Source organism: Myotis myotis, unplaced genomic scaffold, assembly GCF_014108235.1.
Source record: "Myotis myotis isolate mMyoMyo1 unplaced genomic scaffold, mMyoMyo1.p scaffold_m19_p_11, whole genome shotgun sequence".
Classification (NCBI taxonomy): Eukaryota; Metazoa; Chordata; class Mammalia; order Chiroptera; family Vespertilionidae; genus Myotis; species Myotis myotis.
In genome coordinates, this window is record NW_023416315.1 from 34,188,249 (window position 1) to 34,212,989 (window position 24,741).

At 39.6% G+C, this 24,741-nt stretch overlaps 1 protein-coding gene across 1 annotated transcript in view; it reads right to left on the reverse strand.

Moving 5' to 3' along the window:
• Positions 1-1,699: 1,699 nt before the first annotated feature.
• GLCCI1 (glucocorticoid induced 1) overlaps positions 1,700-24,741 on the reverse strand; it is a 78,788-nt gene continuing 55,746 nt past the window's right edge. Inside the window, exons 4-8 of the mRNA XM_036328062.1 lie at positions 23,453-23,566; positions 16,763-16,915; positions 14,946-15,156; positions 5,714-5,834; positions 1,700-4,576 (exon numbers count right to left, since the gene is read on the reverse strand). Coding sequence (XP_036183955.1) covers positions 4,228-4,576; positions 5,714-5,834; positions 14,946-15,156; positions 16,763-16,915; positions 23,453-23,566 — 948 coding nt within the window. The 3' untranslated portion in view covers positions 1,700-4,227. The remainder of the gene's footprint in view (positions 4,577-5,713; positions 5,835-14,945; positions 15,157-16,762; positions 16,916-23,452; positions 23,567-24,741) is intronic.

Sequence of the window (24,741 nt, forward strand, 5' to 3'; positions counted from 1 at the left end):
TTTGATCCCCTCAAGACTTTACTACTTACTACATAAGCAAATGAGTGTGGGTGGCTTTGGTCCAGTAAAATGTTACTTACGACAGTAACCATTGGGTGGATTCGGCCCATATGCACTAATTGGGTGACCCCCCCTGGCCTATGGCTTAGAGAGGTACTGAAGTCTAGCATGCTTAGTTTTGTTTCCTTGCCATCAGAATCCTATCTCACAAGAAATTCATCCACCTGCTTGGCTGTCTGATCTGATGCCATCGTGCCTCTGCAGCTTGAAATTCAGAGGGGAGACAGTAGGAAGGAAAAGGCTCATCAGAGAGATGTAGGTGGAGAAAACGCCAGGACTTGCAATTCCCGTCTGTCTTCTGGGATATAGGGAGAGGGGTGTAAAAAGGTGAGCTGATTTGGTACAACGGGGGATAAGATAGTGTCTTCATCCCACTTTATTCCTGAAGTTGAGATGAGGCAAGTCTGAGAGGAGATGCTCTTCAGACAACTGGAACTGTGGGGCTAGACTACAGAATTCAGATGTTGACTCCTGCTATGAATGAAGGGATCCCACTTCACAAAGTCCTGCAGCTCCAGAGCCCTGAGTACGAAGATGGGGGAGAAGAGAAGGCAGAAGCTGCAGAAGAGCAGTAGGGAACATGTGTGGGCAGGAAACTTCACACTGAGAAGGGGCCTCACCCTGTGGGGTGGGGCATGGGATAAGCACTTATTTTGCAATATTCATAAACTTCCAGTGGCTATTTCTAGCTAGCATAAGGTTAAACATATGTAAGAACTTAGGCCTAATTTCCCCCCTTTGTTTTTCAAGACTTGATTTTGCAAATACTGACATACTGCTTGTTTCTCAGGGCTGTTTATATATTAAACTTATTATTTGATTGAGTCAAGTAGAGATAGAACTGAGAATTCTACTTTTCCTGGGAATTCACTTGCAATGGAATTTTTAAGTTGCATAAGGTACATAATTCCCCGTCTGAATTATGAATCATCCTCAAGATAGTTGACAAGCTTAAAATGTTGTATTTTACCTCTTTTCCAGGCAAAAGCACAGACACTGAATAGTCATTTTAACGTTTGTTTTAAAGGTGAAATCTTATCTCTTGGGTAAGATGTGCTTTGGGCAATGAACCCTCCGCTGGTAAACTACTTCTCAACGTGGTTTGTTTTTGCTTTCAGGACACACGATCTATCATGAGCCCATTTGGGTAGCGGGACATAATGTCAACACTCCATTGTTCTGTAAAGCTTTTCTCCCTCTTATCCTGAATCTAAACATAAATAAAAAGAGTAGAAAATAAAAATGTTTTTTAAACTATAGCTTTCGTTGCAAGAAATAGGTAACTTTTTCTGAGGTGATTTCATCAAACTGAAAACAATAACCTGTTCCCACCAACAGTTCTTAGGTATAAAATAATAACGTGGGAACAATGTTGTCTCTATTTCAGGTGCTCGGAGCTGGGAGCATTACAGAGACTTGGAACTTTAGACATCTAGCTTCTTACCTTGTGATGGAAAGTGTGTAAATTAAATGTCAGGAGGAAAGCAGGCTGCGGAAACCTGACCCAGTTGGAGTCCCTCAGCCCCAGAGATGCAGGTCGGGAACCGGTGAGCACCACAGATGGCCACCACCCTGCACCCAGTTCCTCTGACGGGTGAGAAGCCAGCCTCCCAGTGTTTCCAAAGATGGATGTGAACTGTTCCTCTTTTACTAATAACTTTATTTAAATAAGACACAGGAACTTCTATACTGAAAAAATACAAAACAAAAGCCACACATTTCCTTGTGTAAAGCCATATTGATGGTAACTCCAATACTGTTCAGCGCAGTGGCTAGGATTAAACAGTACAACTATATACAAAATTTAAACAATTTCTGACAAATTTCTACAGCTGGATGTAGGATACATTTGAGCTCAACAACTTCCTGGAAATTTATATGGCAAAGCATAAGCTTTAACACATTTGGTTCAAAACGTTCATATAGGCTAAGAATAAATGTACAACACAATTAATATTCAGTTTATCATGAGAAAATAAAAGCACATATCACTATAAATATCGTACATCAGATTTCATCACCAGGAAAGCATATTCAGTCCATCTTTTGGAAATTGATATTGATACTATTGCATCTTATTTGGACAAAAGCAGAGCATAAGATCAACACGTGGGTAATGCTAAACCAGGTGTCAGAAGTTAATGGAGCTCATATTTATCTTACAGAACTAATAATTTTCTCCCTTTAACCATAATCTACAAAATATAGTATTTTCATCAAGGCCTGAGATTATTAGGGTTAAAGGTGTCTGCTTGCTGAAGAGATTGTTTAAAAAGGTTCCCCTGTGAAAATGGCAAAAGTAAACTGAGTCTTTTCCCATGACAGTCTCCTACAACGTAACACTGACTAATTTAAAGGAGCCAGAATGCGCCTTCAGTAGAGAATATTACTGCAAACTTTGGTGGAAAGAAGAAAATTGGAATCATGACAAAATAATACACAGAATACATACACACACAAACACATACACATAGATGCCATTTCTTTAAAAGAAAAATCAATGGTGTTGCTTTCATCTCTACCGTCTCTTCCTTCTCCAACCTCCTTAGAAAATAACAACCTGGGAATGACTGAAGGGAACTGCAACGTTCCAGTAGCTGTAGGCATCTTGTTCCCCTAACTCTTAAGAAAACCGTGCCCTATACTTAAGGTGCAGATGGAAACAACTCTACGTTTTATTAAACTGAAAGCAATGGAATGAAAATACAAAACTTCCCTTTGCTTTTGGATCCTCTCTTTGTGTGACAGAAAACAATGTCTGAAAGTCAGGCTCTTCCCCTGAGCAGTCGGGAGCATCGGGGGCCCTGTTCACACTGCGCTGAGAAGTCAAGTCTGCAAGGTCAAGGCTGTTTACTTGGGTTTTTGCATGACCAAAATACCAACAGAACTATTCATGATACTACCGAGAGAGGCTTAAATGATACAGCATCAAACTACTGCTTTTGTCAGTCACCAACTAACCTCTAACTCCTGTGGCATTAATTCTGAGACCTACACATTCCCTCTCTACATGGATGTCACTCATGCACCTGAACTGCTTGAGGAAGACAATAACCCCAAGCGTGTCCTTTTTAAACCTGCGAATTAAAGACTCTCCAAAAGGGAAACTAGACATTAACATGCCTTAGATAAAACAGTAGCGTTTCATTACCTTGATGGCCAACATAAACAAACAAATCTCAACCACTCCCTGTGAAACTTCACTCGTTCTGAACTTAAATCTAGACATTCTTGCCTTTAAATTCCATCACACACAATGTGGAATGTTTGTGTACAGCCTGGTACTGGACACTTTATATGCGACACCGAACAGTCATTAACTGAGCAACACCTGAACTTTAAAAAAAAGCCATGTTTACACTCGTTGAGACCATGAATGCAACAGCTGTTTTCCTGGTAACCACATGACAGGAGTGATGTCAGACACCCTGGGTGTGCTGGTCCTCATTTCCCCCAGGTCCAGGATGACCGTTCTCCTAGGGCTGAATGCACTTCTTATTCTAAGGAAGTGGAATGTAATGAGGAAAGGGAAATGCGTAAAACAAGGAAAGGCAAAGAGTGATGTTCCCTCTTTAGCTTTTTAGCTGTGAAATAGTTAATATCCCAATATGATATACATTCCAAGTTACCTGAGTTTAGACTTCAACTGAAGTACCTGAAGCTAGGCCATAGGGTGGGCACTGTGCAACTGTTGTGGCCATTATTTTATTTTATTTTTTGCATTGTATGTATTACTGAAGTTAGAAACAAACACCTGGATCGATTGTAAACATAATCCTGAAGTACAGTATTTTCCATAGGACAAAACACAGCAAGACATTTTCTATTTAGACAGGCAACTTTTTGATATAGAGCTTATTTATACTGAAGAATTTGGAACAAAACACAGGACACAGTACTAATCTGTCAAACATACTATGAAATGCATAGTCTCCACTTAAAATGTTCAGTGACACACATTTTGCAAGCATTGCTGCTTTCCACAAAAACTGCTGAAGAGGAGTTCCATCCCTGCCAAGATCAGTGTTAAGAGATACTTTACGATGCTGCTAAGTAGCTTGTTGTCGGTGGTGGCATTCAGAAAGTTTGTCACTCCATGCAGGTAGACATCTGAGACCTGGTTCCTAATCCGTGGACGGTCCCGTAGGGCCAGCCCCCGCGGTGGCATTAGATGACCACGTAGTTCTGCGCAGAGACGTGCTCCTCGCCCTGCAGGTCCTGCAGGAGCTGCGGGGGCTGCTGGGATGGCTGCGGGATGGAGGAGGCCTCCGTGGAGCCCACGCTGGTGTCATCAGAGAGCGATGTGAAGGAGACCCGGGAGGAGAGCTGCTCCACGGTCAGGGTGGCCAGGCCTGGGTTCTGGGCAGAGCTGGGAGAGTTCTTGAGCATCAGCTCAGAGGCGGGTAAGAGAGGGCCCAGGAGCTTTACAGGACAGAAAGCTGATCCCGTTGGGATGAAATTAACCTTGTTTTTGTCAGGACATGAAAAGAGAGGGGCTGAGAGAGGTTGACGAGACCTAAAACCATAAAACAAAATGAGGTTTACTTACAATCACGAAAAAGTTGAGCACTTTCTGAACTAATTGGGAGTCTCTAAAACAGCTAAAATGTGAATGGCAGGGGATGAGTTAAGTGTACAGAGGGGTAAACATCTTCCATAGCAAAGTCAGCTGGCAGATCCTGATGTACACAGCACTGAAGTGGTATGTGGGCAGACAAATCTTCCCAGAGGTCACTTGTTTGCTTTCAAGCATTTAGGGACGTGGAAACACCTCTCACATTACAGCTGAAGACCATGCTCAGTTGGAAAGCTCTTTCTTTTAAGAAAAAGTATACTGGGAGAGGATTACCCCACCGTTTCCTCCTTTTTCTGCATCTCTATACATACTTTTGACTAACACAGATCAGAAAAATAAAGTTTCAGTAGCTCCTCAAAGAGCCAGTCAGCCCAACAAAGCAGGGTCTGCAAGCCCTTCCTCTCCTCCCATGCCCAGAACCTAAGCCATCCTCCCCTACAGGCCGGGCTGTCCCTGCTACATGCAAGGGCACAGTGGCCTCCGCCGCACACCTGCACTGGGCACAGGGATGACTGTACATTTTTGCCCAAGAGCCACACAGGTTGTTGGTTTTTTTGTTTTAGCTATTCTGCCAAGTAGTTACAGTATGAACTTTTCCTTTAATTTCTAATGTGTACATATTGAAATTTCAGAAAGAAAAAATCTGTAAACAGAAAGTCCAGTGACTATACATGGTACATGTGTCCACAGGGAAGAAGACTGGCTTCCTCTGGCCGGTGGTCACTGCCATCAGATGCACCACGCATGGTGCTGATACTAACTCTGCTGCTCATCGTCTCTGTGTTAGCCACCTACATCCCCACAGCCTCGGAAGGGAACATTCTGAACGACTGAACATAGAGCTTTTGGCTAGTAAGGATGAGTTCCCAAGTTTCTTTTGTATCAGCTTACATATTCCCAGCATACAGCCTCCGCTTCTCCTTTAATAAACTCTCTTTTGCCTATTCGACTCTCCTTTCATAATTCTGAACCACATTATCAGCTGGATGGAGTAGTTGATTCATCTGTAATCAACTGGTCTCAGTAAAAAGCTTTACAGCTTTGCAGATCCCAGCTGATAGAAAAGACATTACTTACGCCATTTCCTCAAAGACCTTCACTCGCTCACATCCCTCGGGGGGCTCCCGTTTGAACATGTAGCTGTTGTTTGGTTTGGGAGATGAAGCATACTTGGGTAACGGTGAGCTACTCCCACTGTCTGTAAATTTAAAGCAGTTATATTAACTAGTGATTGAAAGCTCTTTTCAATTAAATTTGATTTCCAAACAAGCAGCCGTTTGCACAATTTATCCACTATGGCCCCTTTGCTTCTGCCACAGAGCTTCCTTTATGGCACAGCTATTTCTAACACCCTTCTGTAGTACATTTCTTATACAGAAAAGCTTCAATGCAACAGTAATCTGCCACACCACGGAACATAGAAGGATGATATTTGGGTCTAGAAAACTGCGTTCTGAATAAAGTAGAGCTGTAGTCCTGAAAACAAATGCATTATTATGTATTGCAAAATGTAAATGAATGGCATAATATGTGTAAGTCATACAGAAGAATTACAAGAGATTGTAATACAGGGTTCTCTATGTTTTCTAACTGTCCAACCAATGTAATTGGAAATTTTAGTATGTGGAATAATCTTCACTAGCTCTTAGCAGAAACGTTACTTTTACTAAGCATCATGAGTAATATGTATGCAGGGGAAAACACAAGTTTGTAACACAATGTCTTTTCCCTTCAGCCCACCATGAAAAAGTAATTTGCTCAGGATTTTGCCTTGAAAATGCCTGTATAAAAGGACTTTCTTAGCACAATTTGTATTTTTGCTACTGGAAGCATGAGAAATCTAAAAACGTCTCTACCTAACATGTTTTCTTCATATTTTGACCAAAAAGAAAATGGTCTTATTCATGAAAAGCTGTAAAATCTATATGTAATTTCTTCCTTTCCTATCTGGCAAAGGATTTTGGAAATTCAAATCCACCAAAATGTGTCATTATCTCTGTGAGATGCCAAGCTGTAAAGTCAGTAACATGCTTGTATAAATACAATAGTCCCATTTAAACAAATTCTGACTTAATGCAAACCCAATCCCCCCTGCTAAAATACTAAGCACATGATCTAGAGAAATGTATTATTTTCATGCATACTCTGAAAGATGGCATTTGCACCATAATTACATTAGTCACAATTTTGATAAGTTGCTTTAGTTTAGGATACAGAACACAGTCTAACATTCAGAATCTGAGTAATAGGGATGTTTTATCATTATTAATGAAGTATAATACATGCTTAGAAAGTAGACCCTTCAGGCACACTTATAGTGTATTTGGTGGGAGATTCAAAGAGCTTCTATGTTAGTCCTGGGAACAAAGATGTGTGCTTGCATTTGAATGTGGCTGTATCTCTGGCTGGGAAATCATTGCTTTGGAAAATAAGGCCACACTATTGGGAAACCTAGAGAAGCACATAGTTTCTCCATCACTACTGTTATGTGTGTCCCCTACAGATTATGCAGAGTTTCTTGGAAATAATCAAGTCTTAGAATTAAGTTGGGTGTCTTCACATACCACACAGATTTGCGGATTGTCTTAGATTCAACACTTATACTATAGTGCTTAAATAAATCTCCTGGGGGGGGGGGTATGAATTTCACTCAGGAAGATGCCAAGCATCATTAACCTGATTAGAGTCTGAGTTTGCTGCTCTCTATTTGAGCTAGGTTAGACCAAAAAGACTGGTCCACAGTAAAAAACGGGTGAGAATGAGGCCAGTAATACCAAAAATATAGCTTGACCTTGCTTTGCTATCCAAACAGCAAGCCCTGCAAAGGAAATAGAGAAGAAAGTAGATAGAGCATGTGATGCCTCCATGCAGATAACTGTTGGTAATAACAGAGCCCTCCTGGTGTGCAGAAGTGGCCCAAGACCCTGGGCCCCATGCCGTTAAAAGCCTTTCTGCCATCAGCGGGGGTGTGACCTTGTCAGTAGCAAGCAAGGATTCAGCCTATTGTCATGTAAGAAAAATCATGTTGGCCACAGTTACAATCTGTGTTCTATTTCTTATTACATCACTAGGCCTACCTACAAGACTTCTCTCATACTTTATCGATGATTTCAAGGGACTTTCCCAGAACTGAAAGTTACGTGAGTTGAATGATCTACAAAATTGATTATCTTCCTGTTAACTATAATGAATTAAATGGTTTTTCTTCTTGAAACTTTTCTAATTTCCAATTTCTAAAAATTGCTACATGAAAATGGTACTATAACATCTTCAGGCAGAAAGCCACATGGAACTTAAGCACATCATTATAGTCCTAAAAGCCTGTTCCTTCTCTGATACTCACTGCCTTATTAGTGGTGGTAATCATTTTCCACAACTCCCAAGCTAGAGCTCTGCCTTTATCCTCATCTCACACAACTAATCAGCCACCAAATGCTGCTGCTGACCCTTCTTCCATGCCTTCTTCCAAGTCCCCTGCCCCGGCCATCCCTCCTCCACTTCTCCCTACACCTGTGGTTTCCCAACTGAGGTGCACAACACAACTTGCTGACAGGCAAGAAGAAAATATTAGAACATTTATATATTCACTTTATATCTTTGAAAATATGAAAGGAAGTTTTGCCAGCACATATTTAGTTTGGGAATTGGATTACACATAGATAATTTAGAAATATATGAATTTATATTATGGGCACCGATTAAAAATTGTTGAAAAGTGTGTGTAATAAATCAAGTTTGGAGACCACAGGACTAGGCTCCTACAACGGCATCTTGGCTAGTACTCCTGCTTCTCTCTCCAGTTCTGTAATTCCACCCAAGTTATGGTCCGAAAAGATAGAGCCAGTCATGTCCTTTAGCTTACAAAAGATCTTTGCTTGGCTCTTCACTTCTCTTCCCCAGGCATCCAAGGCCCTTTAAAAAGTAGCTGCTTCTCCACCTCTCCACGTGCACTGCTTTCTACCTACTCCCCACCATTCACCCCTGTGCTCCAGCCACGCAATTTCTTACTGTCCTCCACACACCAGGCCCTTTCACGCTGAATGCCTGTACTCCTCCTGCAAAGGCAGCAAGAAGTAGTGTCAAGTAGTAGAAGATTTTTGTTGGCATCTGGACCGGATAGAACTTAAGTTACTTCATTTCTCTAAGCCTTAGACTCCCCATTCTTAATATAAAGACAACATCCCTACTCATAGGATTATGGCAATATTAAAGGAGATAACACAGGTAAACCACCTGAGCACATTTAATCATCTTAACAATGCTATGAGGCAGGACCATCATTATCCCTAATTTAAAGGCGAGAAAACTGAGATACAGAGAGGTTGAGTAACTTGCCCAAGGACACACGGTTAGTAAGTGGCAGAGCAGGGATTCAACAGGTGAACCTGAGTCACAGTTCATTACCGTTAGGCTCTCTGTCAAAGTTCTGATCTATCACAATTCCACTGTCCTCATTAGAGACATGAGGTGACCAGAAGATCAAGGTCCACCCAAGTCTAGCATTCTGTTTCTAATTAAAATCTTACAGCTCAGGTAACGGCTTTATTAGGTCTGCCTCTGTTAGTCTCACAAAGAGATAGAGTGGAAGGAACGGCCTCTGTGTGTTGATATTTATTCTGAGAGTAAAACATAAGATAATGGGACAAAAATTCAACAGGTCCCCTTTTCCTCTAGTCTGACTGATACCCTATTTTCTCTCCAGTCAGAAACAGAGTTGAAGATGTGACGGGTTTTAGCAAAGGTACTTCCTTTCCCCTAATTTCAACAGGAAACAAAGCTTCATGTCTTCTTCCCCACCAAAGGCCTATCACTAGGTTCACATAATCTTAGTTTTTTTGTTTGTGGGGAGGTGAGGAGAGAGAGGATCACACTCTTCCTGAACATTCAAAAGTCAAACACATACAATTTAACAACTTAACAAAAAAGACACTAATAATTTCAACACAGCTATAAAAATATATCCTTAAAAATGGACATGCCACGAAGAAAGCTCTTAAAGGATTACTCAGAAAGTCTCCACTAAGCACCACTCTGCTAGACACTACTCCATTTGCTAAGGATAAAGCAACAAGCAAAATAAAGTTACCTGCTCCTGCTAGAGCTCACATTCTGCTAAATGTAGCATCTGCCATTGCTACAAATTGTGAACATTTTCCGAAAGTAGGGAAAAGGCATTTATTTACTGGATGTTCCTATAAGCTGTCAGAATAGGAATATACATAATTTTAGATGTTATCTTGAAAAATAGAAATAGGAAAGATGACGTCAGAGACATAATTCTAAAACAAATCAGTTTTTTAAAACAGCAGCTAATATTTATTATTTATTTAAATTAACTTTATTGGGTGACATTGTTTAATACATATTATTAAGTGTATAATTCTATAATACATTATCAGTATATTGCACTGTGTCTCACCCTCCAAAGTGTAGCCTCCTTCCATCACCACTGATGCCCCTTTACCCTCTTTATCCCCCTCTACCTCCCTTCCGCCCTGGTAACCACCGTACTATTGCCGGTGTCTAAGAGTTTGTTTGCTTTGTTTGTTCTGTTACTTTAGAAGAGATCTGCTTTACCCTGTGAGATAACTCCTTTGTTGGAACTGAATCTCTACACTCCTTGTAATTTCACCACCAAGAGGTTCTTCTAGGAGAATAAGCATCCTGGAACCATATGGGAAGAATCCTTTCATAGAGAAACCAATTCACGCTCAAAAGCAGTGATTGGCAAGATGTAGTAGCTAAAAGAAGTATATCAACATATCTATTTTCACAATATAAACCACAAAAAGTGCTCCAAAAATCTTGGCTGATTAGGCTATCTGGAAGATAGAGAGTTAAAGTATGGTAAGGGTAAAGGTAAAAAAAGATTAAGAAATAGAGTCCTAGAGATCAATCAAATAGAGTTAAAATGTATGTAGAAAGGAATTAGAAGATATTAAAAATTCAAAGTTTGCCTAGGGTCAAACCCAAGACCCTGAAAAGACGAGAGAATACTTTTTTTTTCTCTCCTGTGAATAAGGGCTGCTCAGTTCTAACACCCAAAAAGTTTAACAATATTAATATTTATGAGTCAAATCACAGTATGAGTTAAATAGGCTTTTATGCATTGGTCTTAGGAAACTCCATCCACATAACATATGTTGTTCCTGCGGGAAAATATAGTTTATATTCCAAATAACCAATTTATGGGCTCTTGGAATACAGCTCTCCATAGTTGGATTGAGTAGAACTTTTGAGTCGACTTAGATTACAATAATCAATGTTTCCACTATATCTTGCAAAACTGCAGAATGTTATAACAACTGCTTACGTGAACTGTGCCAAAGACCAACTATAAGTGGCAGACTGAAGTCTAGATTTTGTGGCTTGCCCAGCACCGGTTTGGCTACCATCAAGGAACACTGACAGAGCTGCTAAGGGAACTAATATTTTTACGCTGTCATCCGTATTATATAAATGACTATTCTCCTCCCTTGCATTTGGGGCATGATAATGTGGAAGAATTTAGCAGACTCTCAGGATATATTCTGAGACTGTCAAGATGAGAGCTCTTATTCTGGATCCCTGAATGCTACACCTCACACACACACCACACACACACAGACATACACAGACACACACACACACCTCACACACACAGACATACACAGAGACACACACAGATACACACAAACACACACACACACTCACACACACACACACAAAGACATACACAGAGACACACACACACACACACACCACACACACACAGACATACACAGAGACACACACACACACACACACACACACCACACACACACAGACATACACAGACACACACACACACCACCCACACACACCACAGAGACACACACACACACACACACACGCGCGCACACACACACACACACACACCACACACACACACACACCACACACACAGAGACACACACACACACATACACACGCGTGCACACACACACACACACACACACACACACGCCAAAACATGAAAGCAGTCTCTCCAGGCTGGGCCTTTCTCCATAGTCAGAGTGTTTCTGTCCTGGTGCTACAACTGCAATCGCCAAGAAAAAACCAGCAGGCTAACCAACTAATACTACTTTAGAGGTCTCAGATGACACAGGACTCATGGAGAAAAGATGCTAGACAGAGGCAGAAGTAAGTGTTGAATAGAGGAGTGCCGGAAGAAGCACCAGCTCAGCTCTCATTAGAACGCATATTCCAGTGGTGTCCCTCCCCTCCTGTGAACGCCACCAAGGCCCCAGGATGTCTGAACTGGCTAGTCTACCACAGGACTGAACAACATGGGGGTGCTCCAAATCAATCCTAGTTGACTACAACATTATAGAATCAATTCTGTTTTCATAGTTAATGATGTAAACCTGTTAGAAACCTATTAAATTTCACTTTTTTCTTTACTGGAAATATACGGAAACCAAAGAGCCATTTATGTTTTATTGCAAAAAATGCCAAGTATAAGATAAAATAAGTACCTTTAAAAAAATCACCAGAATTTAGACTGTACATAGAGATCTGACCTCCCCACCCCCATAAGGTATCATTTTGATTCATTCACACCAGATGTTTATTGTTGTATTGGCTGTTGTCATTTTTTTAATTTGACAATCTAAGGTAGCCGTGGGCAAACTACGGCCCGCGGGCCGGATCCGGCCCGTTTGAAATGAATAAAACTAAAAAAAAAAAAAAGACCGTACCCTTTTATGTAATGATGTTTACTTTGAATTTATATTAGTTCACACAAACACTCCATCCATGCTTTTGTTCCGGCCCTCCAGTCCAGTTCAAGAACCCATTGTGGCCCTCGAGTCAAAAAGTTTGCCCACCCCTGATCTAAGGGAAAAGAGGTCAGGGTCCCTGACTAAATGTTTTTAAAATTCTTGTAGCAAACTGGTTGAAAATTGCTGTTGTAGAGGAAAAGTTTGCACTGGGGAGATAATAATAATGATTATTATTTTTATAGCAGCAGCTACCATTTATGGAATCCTTGAGAATTAATGCAAGTTTTATGCCCCAAACTTTAAGGACTCAAGTCCATTCCTGTGTGTCAAAGCACTCTGGTGTTAAGAGTGCTCCCTGCAGAAGACCTTGCAGTGCAGGAAAGTGGCATGAATATACCTTCTCATAAGAACACGGATTGTAAGTCTTCAGGAAAAAAAGGCATTAAAGAACATATACGGTTTTAAACTTCGAATCGAACTGCAGAGCCCCAGATTTATCTGTCTCATGGAATACAGACACTTATAGAGTCCTGAAGGCAACCTCACAACCAGTGAACCAAGATGGAACTCATCTGTGAACTTGTTAAAATATGTCCTTTGTGGGTCAGCGTCTCTTAGTTACCCCGAGTATTAAACTTAAAAAGAAAACAAAACTCCAAAATTAATTGTCTAGTTATACTGTCACTATTATATTTACTTTTCATTTTATTTTTTTTAAATATATTTTATTGATTTTTTACAGAGAGGAAGGGAGAGCGATAGAGAGCTAGAAACATCGATGAGAGAGAAACATCAATCAGCTGCCTCCTGCACATCCCCCACTGGGGACATGCCCGCAACCCAGGCACATGCCCTTGACCGGAATCGAACCCGGGACCCCTCAGTCCGCAGGCCGACGCTCCATCCACTGAGCCAAACCGGCCTCGGCTACTTTTCATTTTAAACCAACTATAAGTCCTAATAAGCAGCAAAAGTGGTCAATCTGAAACATACTTATCTTTTCTATGGGTGTAACAAAGAATATGGGCTTTGGCATCAATCAGACAGACCTGTTTTGCCATTTACCATCTGTGTAGCTTAAAACAAGTTTAAAGTTATTTCACACTTCCATTTACCTTCAAAACAAATGCTCCTACTAGAAGCAAAGTGTTTTCTTGATTGTTCTACTGAAAATGCTACAAAGGAGTGATTAAAGACATTTGCTCTGGTAGGATGCCTCAGTGAGATGACAGTTTCCTGGTCTAGCATCCTACCAAGTGAAGACTTCCCACTTGAAGCAAAGATGCCTTAGGTGCTATCCTCATCAATACAACCTTAATGGGGTAAGGGAGCTCATAAGGCTTTCAGAAAGGAAAGGGCAAAAAGAAAGGAGAGAACCACTGAGATCTACCCATGGAAATAAGAGCAGAGGACAAAGTCCAAAGTAGGTTCCATCTAAATCTCAGCAGACAGTCAGGCATAATGATGAATGAAAGAAGCCAGACACAAAATGCCATTTCACTTCTAGGAAATACAGTAACACAGACAAACTCGATTATGGTGATGAAAGTCAGAATGGTGGTGACTTCCAGGTAGAGGGGAAGGATATCGCTGGGAAGGGGGCTGAGAGGCTCTGGGGTGCTAAACATTCTAAATCTTGATCTGCATCCACTTACAAAAATTCATTGCACTGAGCACTTAAGATCTGGGCACTTTACATGTAAAAATATCTCAAAATGAAACCAATTAAACTATTAAAGGGAGGTGGGGGGGGGGTCAAGTCAGGACAAGGACCATAAAAATCCTCTAAGACGCTCTAAACTTTAATTTTTCTATGTTTTTTAATTTTTATTGCTTAGGAGCTATTTTTCTACGGTGAGAAGCAATGAATGTGTTTAAAATAATTTCAGTGTTTCTTTGAAAGTAGCTAGGAAGGTGGAAGCTGGGCAGTCTTTGTTGCCTTCTGCGTCTAGGTCTGAGAGGGCCAGAAACTGAAACAAGAGACTGAGCACAAGAACATGGGAAATGGTTTGGGCCTAACAAGCAACAAAAAAAATCCCAGAAGTTCTGTGCTCTTACTAGTGCTATCAATAATTCATGTATACAACATAATATAATCCCTGATGTCCTGTAGATAATGTATTAAACTTTATCTACTTGGTTAAAAAATATACTCATTCTTCCAACAGTATTTTTAGAAATTATTTCTTCCCAAAGCAATCTGATTATGCAGTCTAACTAGAGGCACAAGAAATAAAGACCCTACCATAACCATCATTAACTCTGGGCAATACCAAAGAAAAACCTGTGTCATTTGACATGAAGCTGTACACAGCCCATTTTACAGCTTTCATTGGCTCTCAGAATCATGTGCTGTGCTTCTCTGACACATTTATGGAAGATGTTTGTAAGAGTCACAAAGAAGGGAATATGTAAAACCAATGAACAAACAACCCTAGGTTAATCAATCCTTTACAATCCCACCACTCAACAAAAGAAAAAAAAATGATGCAATGGTCTAAGGCAAAGGAAGTGTGAGCAAGGCCCTGTAACAAACCCTCTATTGAGGTGGGTGGTGTCATTCTTACCTTTATCACGATCGTAGAGTAAATCTTCGGTTGAGCAAGGGCTACCGTCCTGGGATTCTGGGGGACAGAAGGGGGAGACACAGGGCGAGTGGCTGCTGCAGCTGCTGCTGCGCTCCTGGACAGAGGGGGTCTGAGTGTCGATGCTGCGTGTGCTGCTGCTCCGGTAGTGAGCAGGGAGCGGAGCTCTTCGGCCATCTGGAATATCCAAAGGCTGCAGGAGGAATAACCATTACACATGTGAATGACAGTGCATACTCTCGCTTCACACAGAAAACACATGGTGTTTCCTCTGATGTCATATTCCACTATCAGCATCAGTGATTCTTATGAGAATAAAGGCACCAATCTTGTGTCTTAAATTCTGCATGTTACCTTTACTGAACAAAAAATTTCTTTCATATCCCAAAGTTTTTAGGGTTCAAAGTACTATGGGTAAATTGTCTTTAAAATGACGCAGCACTCTATATGTATTGTAGGTCAGCATTTCCACAATATCCCCCAAGGATAGAGACTTCTTTTAACACTGAATCCCGAATGCCAAGTACAGTGGGGCCTTGACTTACGAGTGTCCCGACTAATGAGTTTTTACTGGGTCTGGCACACAGCGGACATTCAGTAAATTTATACTGAATGAATTCATTGAACTGCTCAAGAAATCACTTTTACTTGCCAATAAGAACTAAAGTCTAATATTCACAAGTATACATTTTTCTGTTTGTTCTTTCTTATTTTAATTTTGAAGGCCAGGAACAAACAATGTTTTCTATTTCCTTTGCAAATTACCCAAATTTTCTAATAATGAATGTGAGATATTTCCAAATAATACTTCTAATAAGGGCCTTTTATTTAGAAAATAAAGAATTTTACAAAGAACTTTTACAATTCAATAATTGAAAAATAACCTAATTTTAAAATGGGGCAAAGTATAGACAATTTTCCAAAGAAGATGCACAAATGGTCAATAATACATGAAAAGAAGTTTAACATCATCAGCCATCAGGAAATGCCTCTCAGTCCCAATGACGAGATACCATTTCACATCCACTAGGATGGCTAAAATAAAACGGATAATTTCAAATGGTGGTGAAGATGCAGAAATTAGAACCTTCATACACTGCTGGTAGGAATGTAAAATGGTGCACTGCAGCCACTTTGGAAAACAGTCTGGCAGTTCCTCAAAAGGTTAAACAAAAAGTTACCATGATACCATACCAACAATACTACCCTAGGTATAAACCCGAGAGAGATGAAAACATTATGCTCACATGAAAACTGGTATATCAATTTCATAGCAGCATTACTCATAATAGCCAAAAAGTAGAAATAATACCAATGTTCACCAACTGATGACGGGATAAATAAGATCCAGACACAACCGACTATTATTTGGCAATAAAAAGGGATGAAGCACTTATACATGTTAAAACAGAAGAGAAACTTCTGACAAGTGGATAAAAAAAGCAGTTACAAAAGGCTACATAGTACATGCTCGCATTTATATGAAATGTCCGGAACAGGCAAGTCCTTAAACAGAGAAGGTAGATCTGTGGTTGCCTAGGGCTGGGACCATTGGAGGGAAATGAGGGATGACTGCTCAAGGGTATGGAGTTTCTTTTTGGTGATGAAAACGCTGCAAAATCAATTGTACAGATGGTTGCACAACTCTGTGAATATGCTAAAAACCACTGAATTGTACACTTTAAACATGTAAACTTTATGGTATGTGAATTACATTTAAAACTGTTACCAAAAAAGAACTTTTGAGACAGTTAACAATATTTTTTTAAAAAGAATTCAAACATTCCATGTAAACTTACCTTGGACACTTCCTCCTTCCCATTATTTTCCTTAATGAATACCTTCTCTAACTCAGGACTTATTCCTTCTACATTGCAGGGCACACGTGAAACAGCTGATTTTGGCACTGATATATTTGACAGAGGCATAGGGACTGATCTTGATCCAGTAACCTACAAATCAGAAGATAAGGTAGTACCAAATTATTTGTGGTCAAAGAAATCAAAACTAAAGAGTATGGTAAATCTGAAATTAGAAACACAATGACCTTTCAAAACAATGTAAGTTCAGATACACATACAGAAATTTAGGTTCTAACATAAGGAATGTAAAAATCACCATCAAAATAATCCGTTATGCAAGTATATAGGTATGACTGTATGTATAATGTATACACTTTGTTTTTGTTTTTTACTTTAAATTCTTTATTACTTAAGGTATTACAAATGTGTCCTCATCCCCTCCATTAACCCCCATCCTCCCCCCGCCCCCCCTACTCATGCTCTCACCCTCCTGTTTTCCATGTCCATTGGTTTGGCTTATATGCATGCATACAAGTCCTTTGGTTGATCTCTTCTCCTTACCCCCACCCTCCCCTACTTTCCCTCTGGGGATTAATAGTCTGATCGCTGTTTCTCTGTCTTTGGATCTGTCCTTGTTCATGCAAATACAAATATTGTATTTGCTCCCATTTTGTTTTTTTATTTCAAAATAAGATATGTGCACTGTGCATAGGAATTTGTTCATAGTTTTTTTTATACTATAGTCCGGCCCTCCAACAGTCTGAGGGACAGTGAACTGGCCCCCTGTTTAAAAAGTTTGAGGACCCCTGGTCTATGTTGTTCTCTATAGTCCACAAATGAGTGAGATCATGTGATATTTATCTTTCTCTGACTAGCGTATTTCACTTAGCATAATGCTCTCCAGTTCCATCCATGCTGTTGCAAAAGGCAAGAGTTCTTTCTTTTTTACTGCAGTGTAGTATTTCATTGTGTAGATGTACCACAGTTTTCTAATCCACTCATCTGCTGAAGGGCACTTAGGCTGTTTCAAAATCTTAGCTATGGTGAATTGTGCTGCTATGAACATAGGGGTGCATATATCCTTTCTGATTGGTGTTTCTGGCTTCTTGGAATATATTCCTAGAAGTGGGATCACTGGGTCAAATGGGAGTTCCATTTTTAGTTTTTTGAGGAAGCTCCATACTGTTCTCCACAATGGCTGCACCAGTCTGCATTCCCACCAGCAGTGCAGAAGGGTTCCTTTTTCTCCACATCCTCTCCAACACTTGGTGTTTGTTGATTTGTTGATGATAGCCATTCTGACAGGTGTGAGGTGATACGGCATAGTCATTTTGATTTGCATCTCTCATATAATTAGTGACTTTGAGCATGTTTTCATGTCTTTTGGCCCTCTGTATGTCCTCTTTCAAAAAGTGTCTATCTAGGTCCATTGCCCATTTGTTGATTGGATTGTTTATCTTCCTATTATTTTCATGAGTTCCTTGTAAATGTTGGAGATTAAACCCTCATCAGTGATATCATTGGCAAATATGTTCTCCCATGTAGTGGGTCTTCTTGTTGTTTTGTTGATGGTTTCCTTTCCTGTGCAAAAGTTTTTTATTTTGATGTAGTCCCATTTGTTTATTTTCTCTTTAGTTTCCATTGCCCTAGGAGCATTAACAGAGAAGAAATTCCTTTGACATATGTTTGCTATTTCACTGCCTATGGATTCCTCTAGTATTTTTATGGTTTCCGTCTTACGTTTAAGTCTTTTATCCATTTTGAGTTTATTTTTGTGTACGGTGTGAGTTGGTGGTCTAGTTTGATCTTTTTGCATGTATCTGTCCAATTCCCAACACCATTTATTGGAGAGACTGTCTTGACTCCATTGTATGCTCTTGCCTCCTTTGTCAAATATTAATTGGGCATAGTGCTTTGGGTCAATTTCTGGGTTCTCTATTCTATTCCATTGATCTATATGTCTGTTCTTGTGCCAGTACCAAGCTGTTTTACGAACAGTGGCTTTGTAATACAGTTTGATATCTGGTATTGAGATCCCACCTACTTTGTTCTTCTTTCTCAGGATTGCTGCAGCTATTCGAGGTCTTTTTTTATTCCAGATGAATTTTTGGAACGTTTGTTCTAGATCTGTGAAATATGCCGTTGGTAATTTAATGGAGATTGCATTGAACCTATAGATTGCTTTGGGTAGTATGGACATTTTGATGATGTTGATTCTACCAATCCATGAACACGGTATGTTCTTCCATCTGTTTATGTCTTCCTCTAGAGGAAGACATAAACAGATGTATACACTTTTAAAGTAGAATAGCAGACATCATCTTTGGCACTGTTTAATTTTTACCCTGTTCCATTTTTACTGAAAAAGCATAGTTGAAATCATGTAAGTTAAGTATACCATGTGACTCTACTGTTTTGTGTGTGTGTGTGTGTGTGTGTGTGTGTGTGTGTGTGTGTGTGAGTCTGTTTCCTGCACTGAGACAATTACCTGCAAGTATTTTCCATTTCCATTTTGTCAGTCATTTAAGAAAACCTCAGCCATTTAGGTTTAATTTTAGACATGTTATATTTTTCATTATTTATATAACATTATTGCCAGAAGTATATATTTGGTTTCTGCCCTGGTCCCTAACACAAAGTTCCTAAAATTCTTGTAGTTTCCTGAGTGATAGGAGTGCCAATTAGCATCTTTTGTTCCAATATTTATTTTTTGACCCCAGATCCTGACACAGAGCTCCTAAATTCCTTGGAATTTCCTGGGTGGTAGGAGCCAAGAGTCTTTTTTGTTCTAATGAGACAACTCTTAGTGGGCTCCTAAATACCTTCAGAATGGGGGCCTGTCACTAGAAAGACCAAGCTTTGATTAGGAGCTTGAAACTTTCGGCGAGTCCCACCCTGCCTCATCCTCTTGGGAAGGGAGAAGGGATGAAGACTGAGTTAATAGTGGATCGTGCATATGTGATGAAACCTCCATAAAAAACCCCTGAACTATGGGTTCAGATACCTTCCAGGTTGGTGAACACATAGCCATATCCACCAAAGGGTGACATACCCCAACTTCACGGGGACATAAGTGCCTGCACTCAGGATCTCCCAGATCTTGCCCTATGTTCCTCTTCATCTGTATCCTTTATTATACCATTAAAACACACCAATAAATGTGTTTCTTTGAGTTCTGTGAGCCATTACAGCCAATTATTGAACTGATGAAGGGGTTGTGGGAATCCCTTCTTTATAGCCAGTTGGTAGAAGTACAGAAACAATCTGGGACTTGCAACGGCATCTGCAGGTGGGGGCAGTCTGGTGAGGCCGAGCCCTTCACCAGTGGGGTCTATGCCAACTCTAGGCAGTTAGTGTCAGAATGGAATTGTGAAACTCTTAGTGTGTATTTGAAGAGTTGGTGAATGGGCTGGTGTGGAAAACAACCCCACACATTTGGTAGAACATTATAAGTAGAGGGTACAGAAGTTCACATTTAAGAGAAAAGTACTGATTTTATGTTTATATTTTATGTAATCATCTCATTAAGTTCTCAGTTTTTATTATGAAAAAAATATAATCATCAACATAATTAAACAGAATAGCATAATGAATCCTCAGGTGCACATCATCAAGCTTCAAAAATTAAAACAAGTGCCAATTTTGTTTTATCTAAAATCCTTTTTTTTGTTCTTAGAGTATTTTAAAGAACATTCACCTCTCACCTACAAAAAGTTCAGTGTGTATAACAAAAGATGATTATTTTTACACATAACCAAATGCCAAAAAGTTCTGTGTAAATTGGGAACAAGCATATAATTCTTTTATGTTAAGTCAACAAGTCAACAGATCTACTATAAATGCATTGGGGTCTTACAGAAAAGATGCTTGAAATAAACAAAGTAAGAATAATATTTTAATTCTATCAGATTAAGGAGAAAAAGGAAGTCATATGTGAAATTTCACTTCAAATGTCTGAGGTTTGCTTGGCAATTGCAAGTTTGTTTTACAGCTCTGATGAAGTATAAATGGTGGACAATAAAATCCTCCCATTTTAAGTATGCAGTTCATTAAGCTTTGTAAATATACACAGCCATCCAATTACGAGTATAATCACATTTAGAACCTTCCATCATTCTGAAAAATTCCCTAGGGCCTCTCTGTAGTCAATTCCTAACCCTAATACTTTCTGTCTCTATAATTTTGCCTTTTTGAGAATTTAATATAATGAATCATATAGTATGCAGTCTTTTGCTCCTCACTTTTTTCACTTAGCATGTTTTTGAGATTCAACCATCTAAGTATCAGTAGGTCCTTCCTTTTACTGCTAAGTAGCATTACACTGTATAGATATATGAAATGTTTATCCATTCACTAGCTGATGGCTATTGGTTTGTTTCCATTTTTTCACTCTTATGAATAATGCCTCCATGGACATTGCTGTATAAATCTTTGTGTGGACATGTGTTTATTTCTCATGGACAGATGCTAAAGAGTGGAACCGCTGGGCTGTATGGTCAGTGTATACTGAACTTTTGAAGAGAATGCCACATTGTTTTCCAAAGTGGCTGTACCATTTTGTGTCCCCTCGGCCCTGCCGCAAAGTATAGCTCTTCTAGTTGTTCCACATCTTCATCAATATTTGATATTGCCAGGATCTTCCATTTTAGCTTTCCTATCATTCGTTTTAATAGTTTAGTTCATTCACTTTGATTTTCTAAATATATAATATTGTATGCAAATAATGATATTAATTATTTCTTTTTTTTCACTGCTCTGTCTAGAGCAATGGTTCCCAACCTTTTCTTGGCCATGCCCCACCTAAGCATCTCTGAAATCCTGATGCCCACCCCTCTGTGATATATTATTCAAAAAGTGAATTCCTATTCACATGGAGGAAGCCTAAAAGGCCATTAACTTGGTCTAAACAAGCTTCCAAAGAACATGGCATCCATGAAAGAGAAAAATAAAAGAACAGACAGTTGAAGTACTGAGGAAGAAATCACTATGAAATTGTTAAAAAAATAATAATATGAAGTGATTTGAAAAAACTAGCAAATAAAGTTTCAAAACATATAATAGAAAACTGAAATGCATAAATATGTCAATATCTGTATCTATATCTATAGATATAGATATATACTGTATATGAGACCTCCAGAACCATAAGACATGCAAAAAATTCACTGTTAATAATAACTCATTCTCAAACTACCCCCCTTAAAAATCAAATTGCCCCCCTGTAGGGCATGTGCCCCATGTTGGGAACCACTGGTCTAGAGCATCTATATTATTAGCAGATAATATCAATAATTACAGACATCTATGACTTGATTTTTATTATAACAAAAACACTTCCAATATTTTATTGGTAAAATCTCACAATACGTGCAGTTAGTCATATTAAGATATACCCTATTTTTAAGAAAATTTTATCATACATGAGTACTGAGTTTTTATGAAGAGTTTTTTTAGCATCTATTTTGACCTCCTGATGCAATGAATGTAACTAATACATTCCGTAATGTTGAATCATTGTGAGGACATTTGTGAAACAATCCCTAATTGGACCTGGGTTTTTTGTTTGTTTGTTTTTTATCCTCACCAGAGGATTTCCACACACACCCACACACCCCAACTGATTTCTAGAGAGAGTGGAAGAAAGAGAGGAGGGGGGGAGGGGGAGGGAGAGGGGAAGAGAGAGAGAGGAAGAGGAAGAGGGAGGGAGGGAGGGAGGGAGGGAGGAAGAAAGAGAGAGAGAGAGAGAGAGAGAGAGAGAGAGAGAGAGAGAGAGAGAGAGAAACATCTACGTGAGACACATCAATTGGTTCCTCCTGCAAGCACCCCTACCAAGAACCTGCAACCAAGGTATGTGCCCTTGACCAGGAATTGAACCCAAGACCCTCTGGTCCACAGGCCAATGCTTTAGCCACTTAGCCAAACCAGCCAGGACTGGACTTGTTTTTATATACTACTTGGGTTTCTTCTGCCATAACTACTATATTTTCTTTACTAAAATTTACATAAATATTTGTAAGTTAATTTGGTCTAGACTAGCCTTCCCCAAATTTTGTTCTATTGGGCTATGCTAGTACATGTTCCTAAGAGGAGAAAACCCCAACAAAACTATAATCCTCAATTTCTTCATATGTAAAATAGAGGTAAAATATATAAGAGATACAGAGATAGATGGGTTACAGTACTATTAGGAAGATTAAATGAGATAATGCCCATAGTTGCTTAATGAGTGAATGAGCTAGGATTTCAGCCCAGCCAGTATCAATTATCCTTGAGATCACTACACACAGCTATATCTGCTATTAAAAAGATTAGATATATGGCTAAAAATCCCTTCTTATACAATTTAGCAAATAGTAGTAATTTAGTAGATCTAGGGCAGCGGTTCTCAACCTGTGGGTCGCGACCCCTTTGGGGGTCGAAGGACCCTTTCACAGGGGTCGTCTAAGACCATCGGAAAACACATATATAATTACATATTGTTTTTGTGATTAATCACTATGCTTTAATTATGTTCAATTTGTAACAATGAAACTGGGGGTCACCACAACATGAGGAACTGTATTAAGGGGTCGGGGTATTAGGAAGGTTGAGAACCACTGATCTAGGGATTTACATTATTAATTATTAATCCTAAAATGATAAAGATTCTCCCTTTACAATGAACGCTTTAACAAAAAGTTAGCCTACCTGAGTGTGACTGATGGCTATATGGTTGCCATGGAGAGGTGACTGACGATCTTTCTCCTTACTGTGTCGACTACTCTGTTTACTACGTTGTAGTTGCTGCCGCAGTTTGGCAATCTGCTTTGGAGAGAGAGCAGAAGCAAAAAGAGAACAAAAGTGATTACCAATTTTTAAGTACTTATTTCTTTAATTTTTGGATAATAGACTGATTCATTCTACCAAGTTTTAATGATTAAGACTTAAAAAAATAATAAATAATAAATATATGCTACAATGTTCAATTGCACAATTTAAATAATGTTGTTGGTAAACACGTACAGTAAATTTCCCCAGATTATTTCAGATTTTACCTTTGTAACACCAGAAATATCTTCCTCTTTAAAACGCTTTTTGTAAGGTGAGAAATTAGTATTTCACATTCCTAGGGATTAAAGTCAAACCCAATCTCTTAATATAGGGGCAATATCAGTTAAGTCTTATGTAAACAAAATCAACCTGGTTTATCAATCACTAAATACTTGAAAATTTTAAATTCCATAGTGGTAACAAAAATCAAAGCATTTAGGTAAGTTATTAGTATTTTATTAGTACTTAATATTTTACTATTTATTACTCTTTAGTCACACAACTGGCATTTAATTTTCCAGCTTTACTGAGATATAACTGACAAATATTCTGTAAGTTTAAGGTGTACAATGTGTTCATTTGCTACATTTATATATTGCAAAATGATGTCACCAGAGCATTAGCTAACACCTCCATCCCATCACTTAATTACGGTTTCTTTTTTGTAGTAAGAACATTTGAGATTTGCTCCCTTAGCAACTTTCAAGTATGTAATTTGGTATTATTAACTACTAGAGGCCTGGTGCACGAAATTCATACACTTGGGGGGGTCCCCCAGCCTGGCCTGTGCCCTCTCACAGTGCGGGAGCCCCCTATTGATCTCCCAAAGATGTAGGCCCCGCCCACCCATCTGGGGCTCCTCAATAGATTGCCCCAAAGAGGTAGGCTGGAGCCAGGGGTCCCGCCTCCATGCCATGTGGAGCTGTGGGACTCCAAGGCCTCACAGCACAGAGCCACGGATGACCAGGCCTTGGCATGGGGAGCCGCAGGCCCCGCCTCCATGCCGTTCACGCAGCATCAAGCCCCCACCCACCTGCGTGCGCACATAGTTCCACCCACCCGCACACACCCGCTGCACACGCAGCCTCCTGGTGATAGCTCGTTGAGGCATGAGGGCGTCACAGCATGAGGGCGTGACGACCACATAGGCTTTTATTAGTATAGAT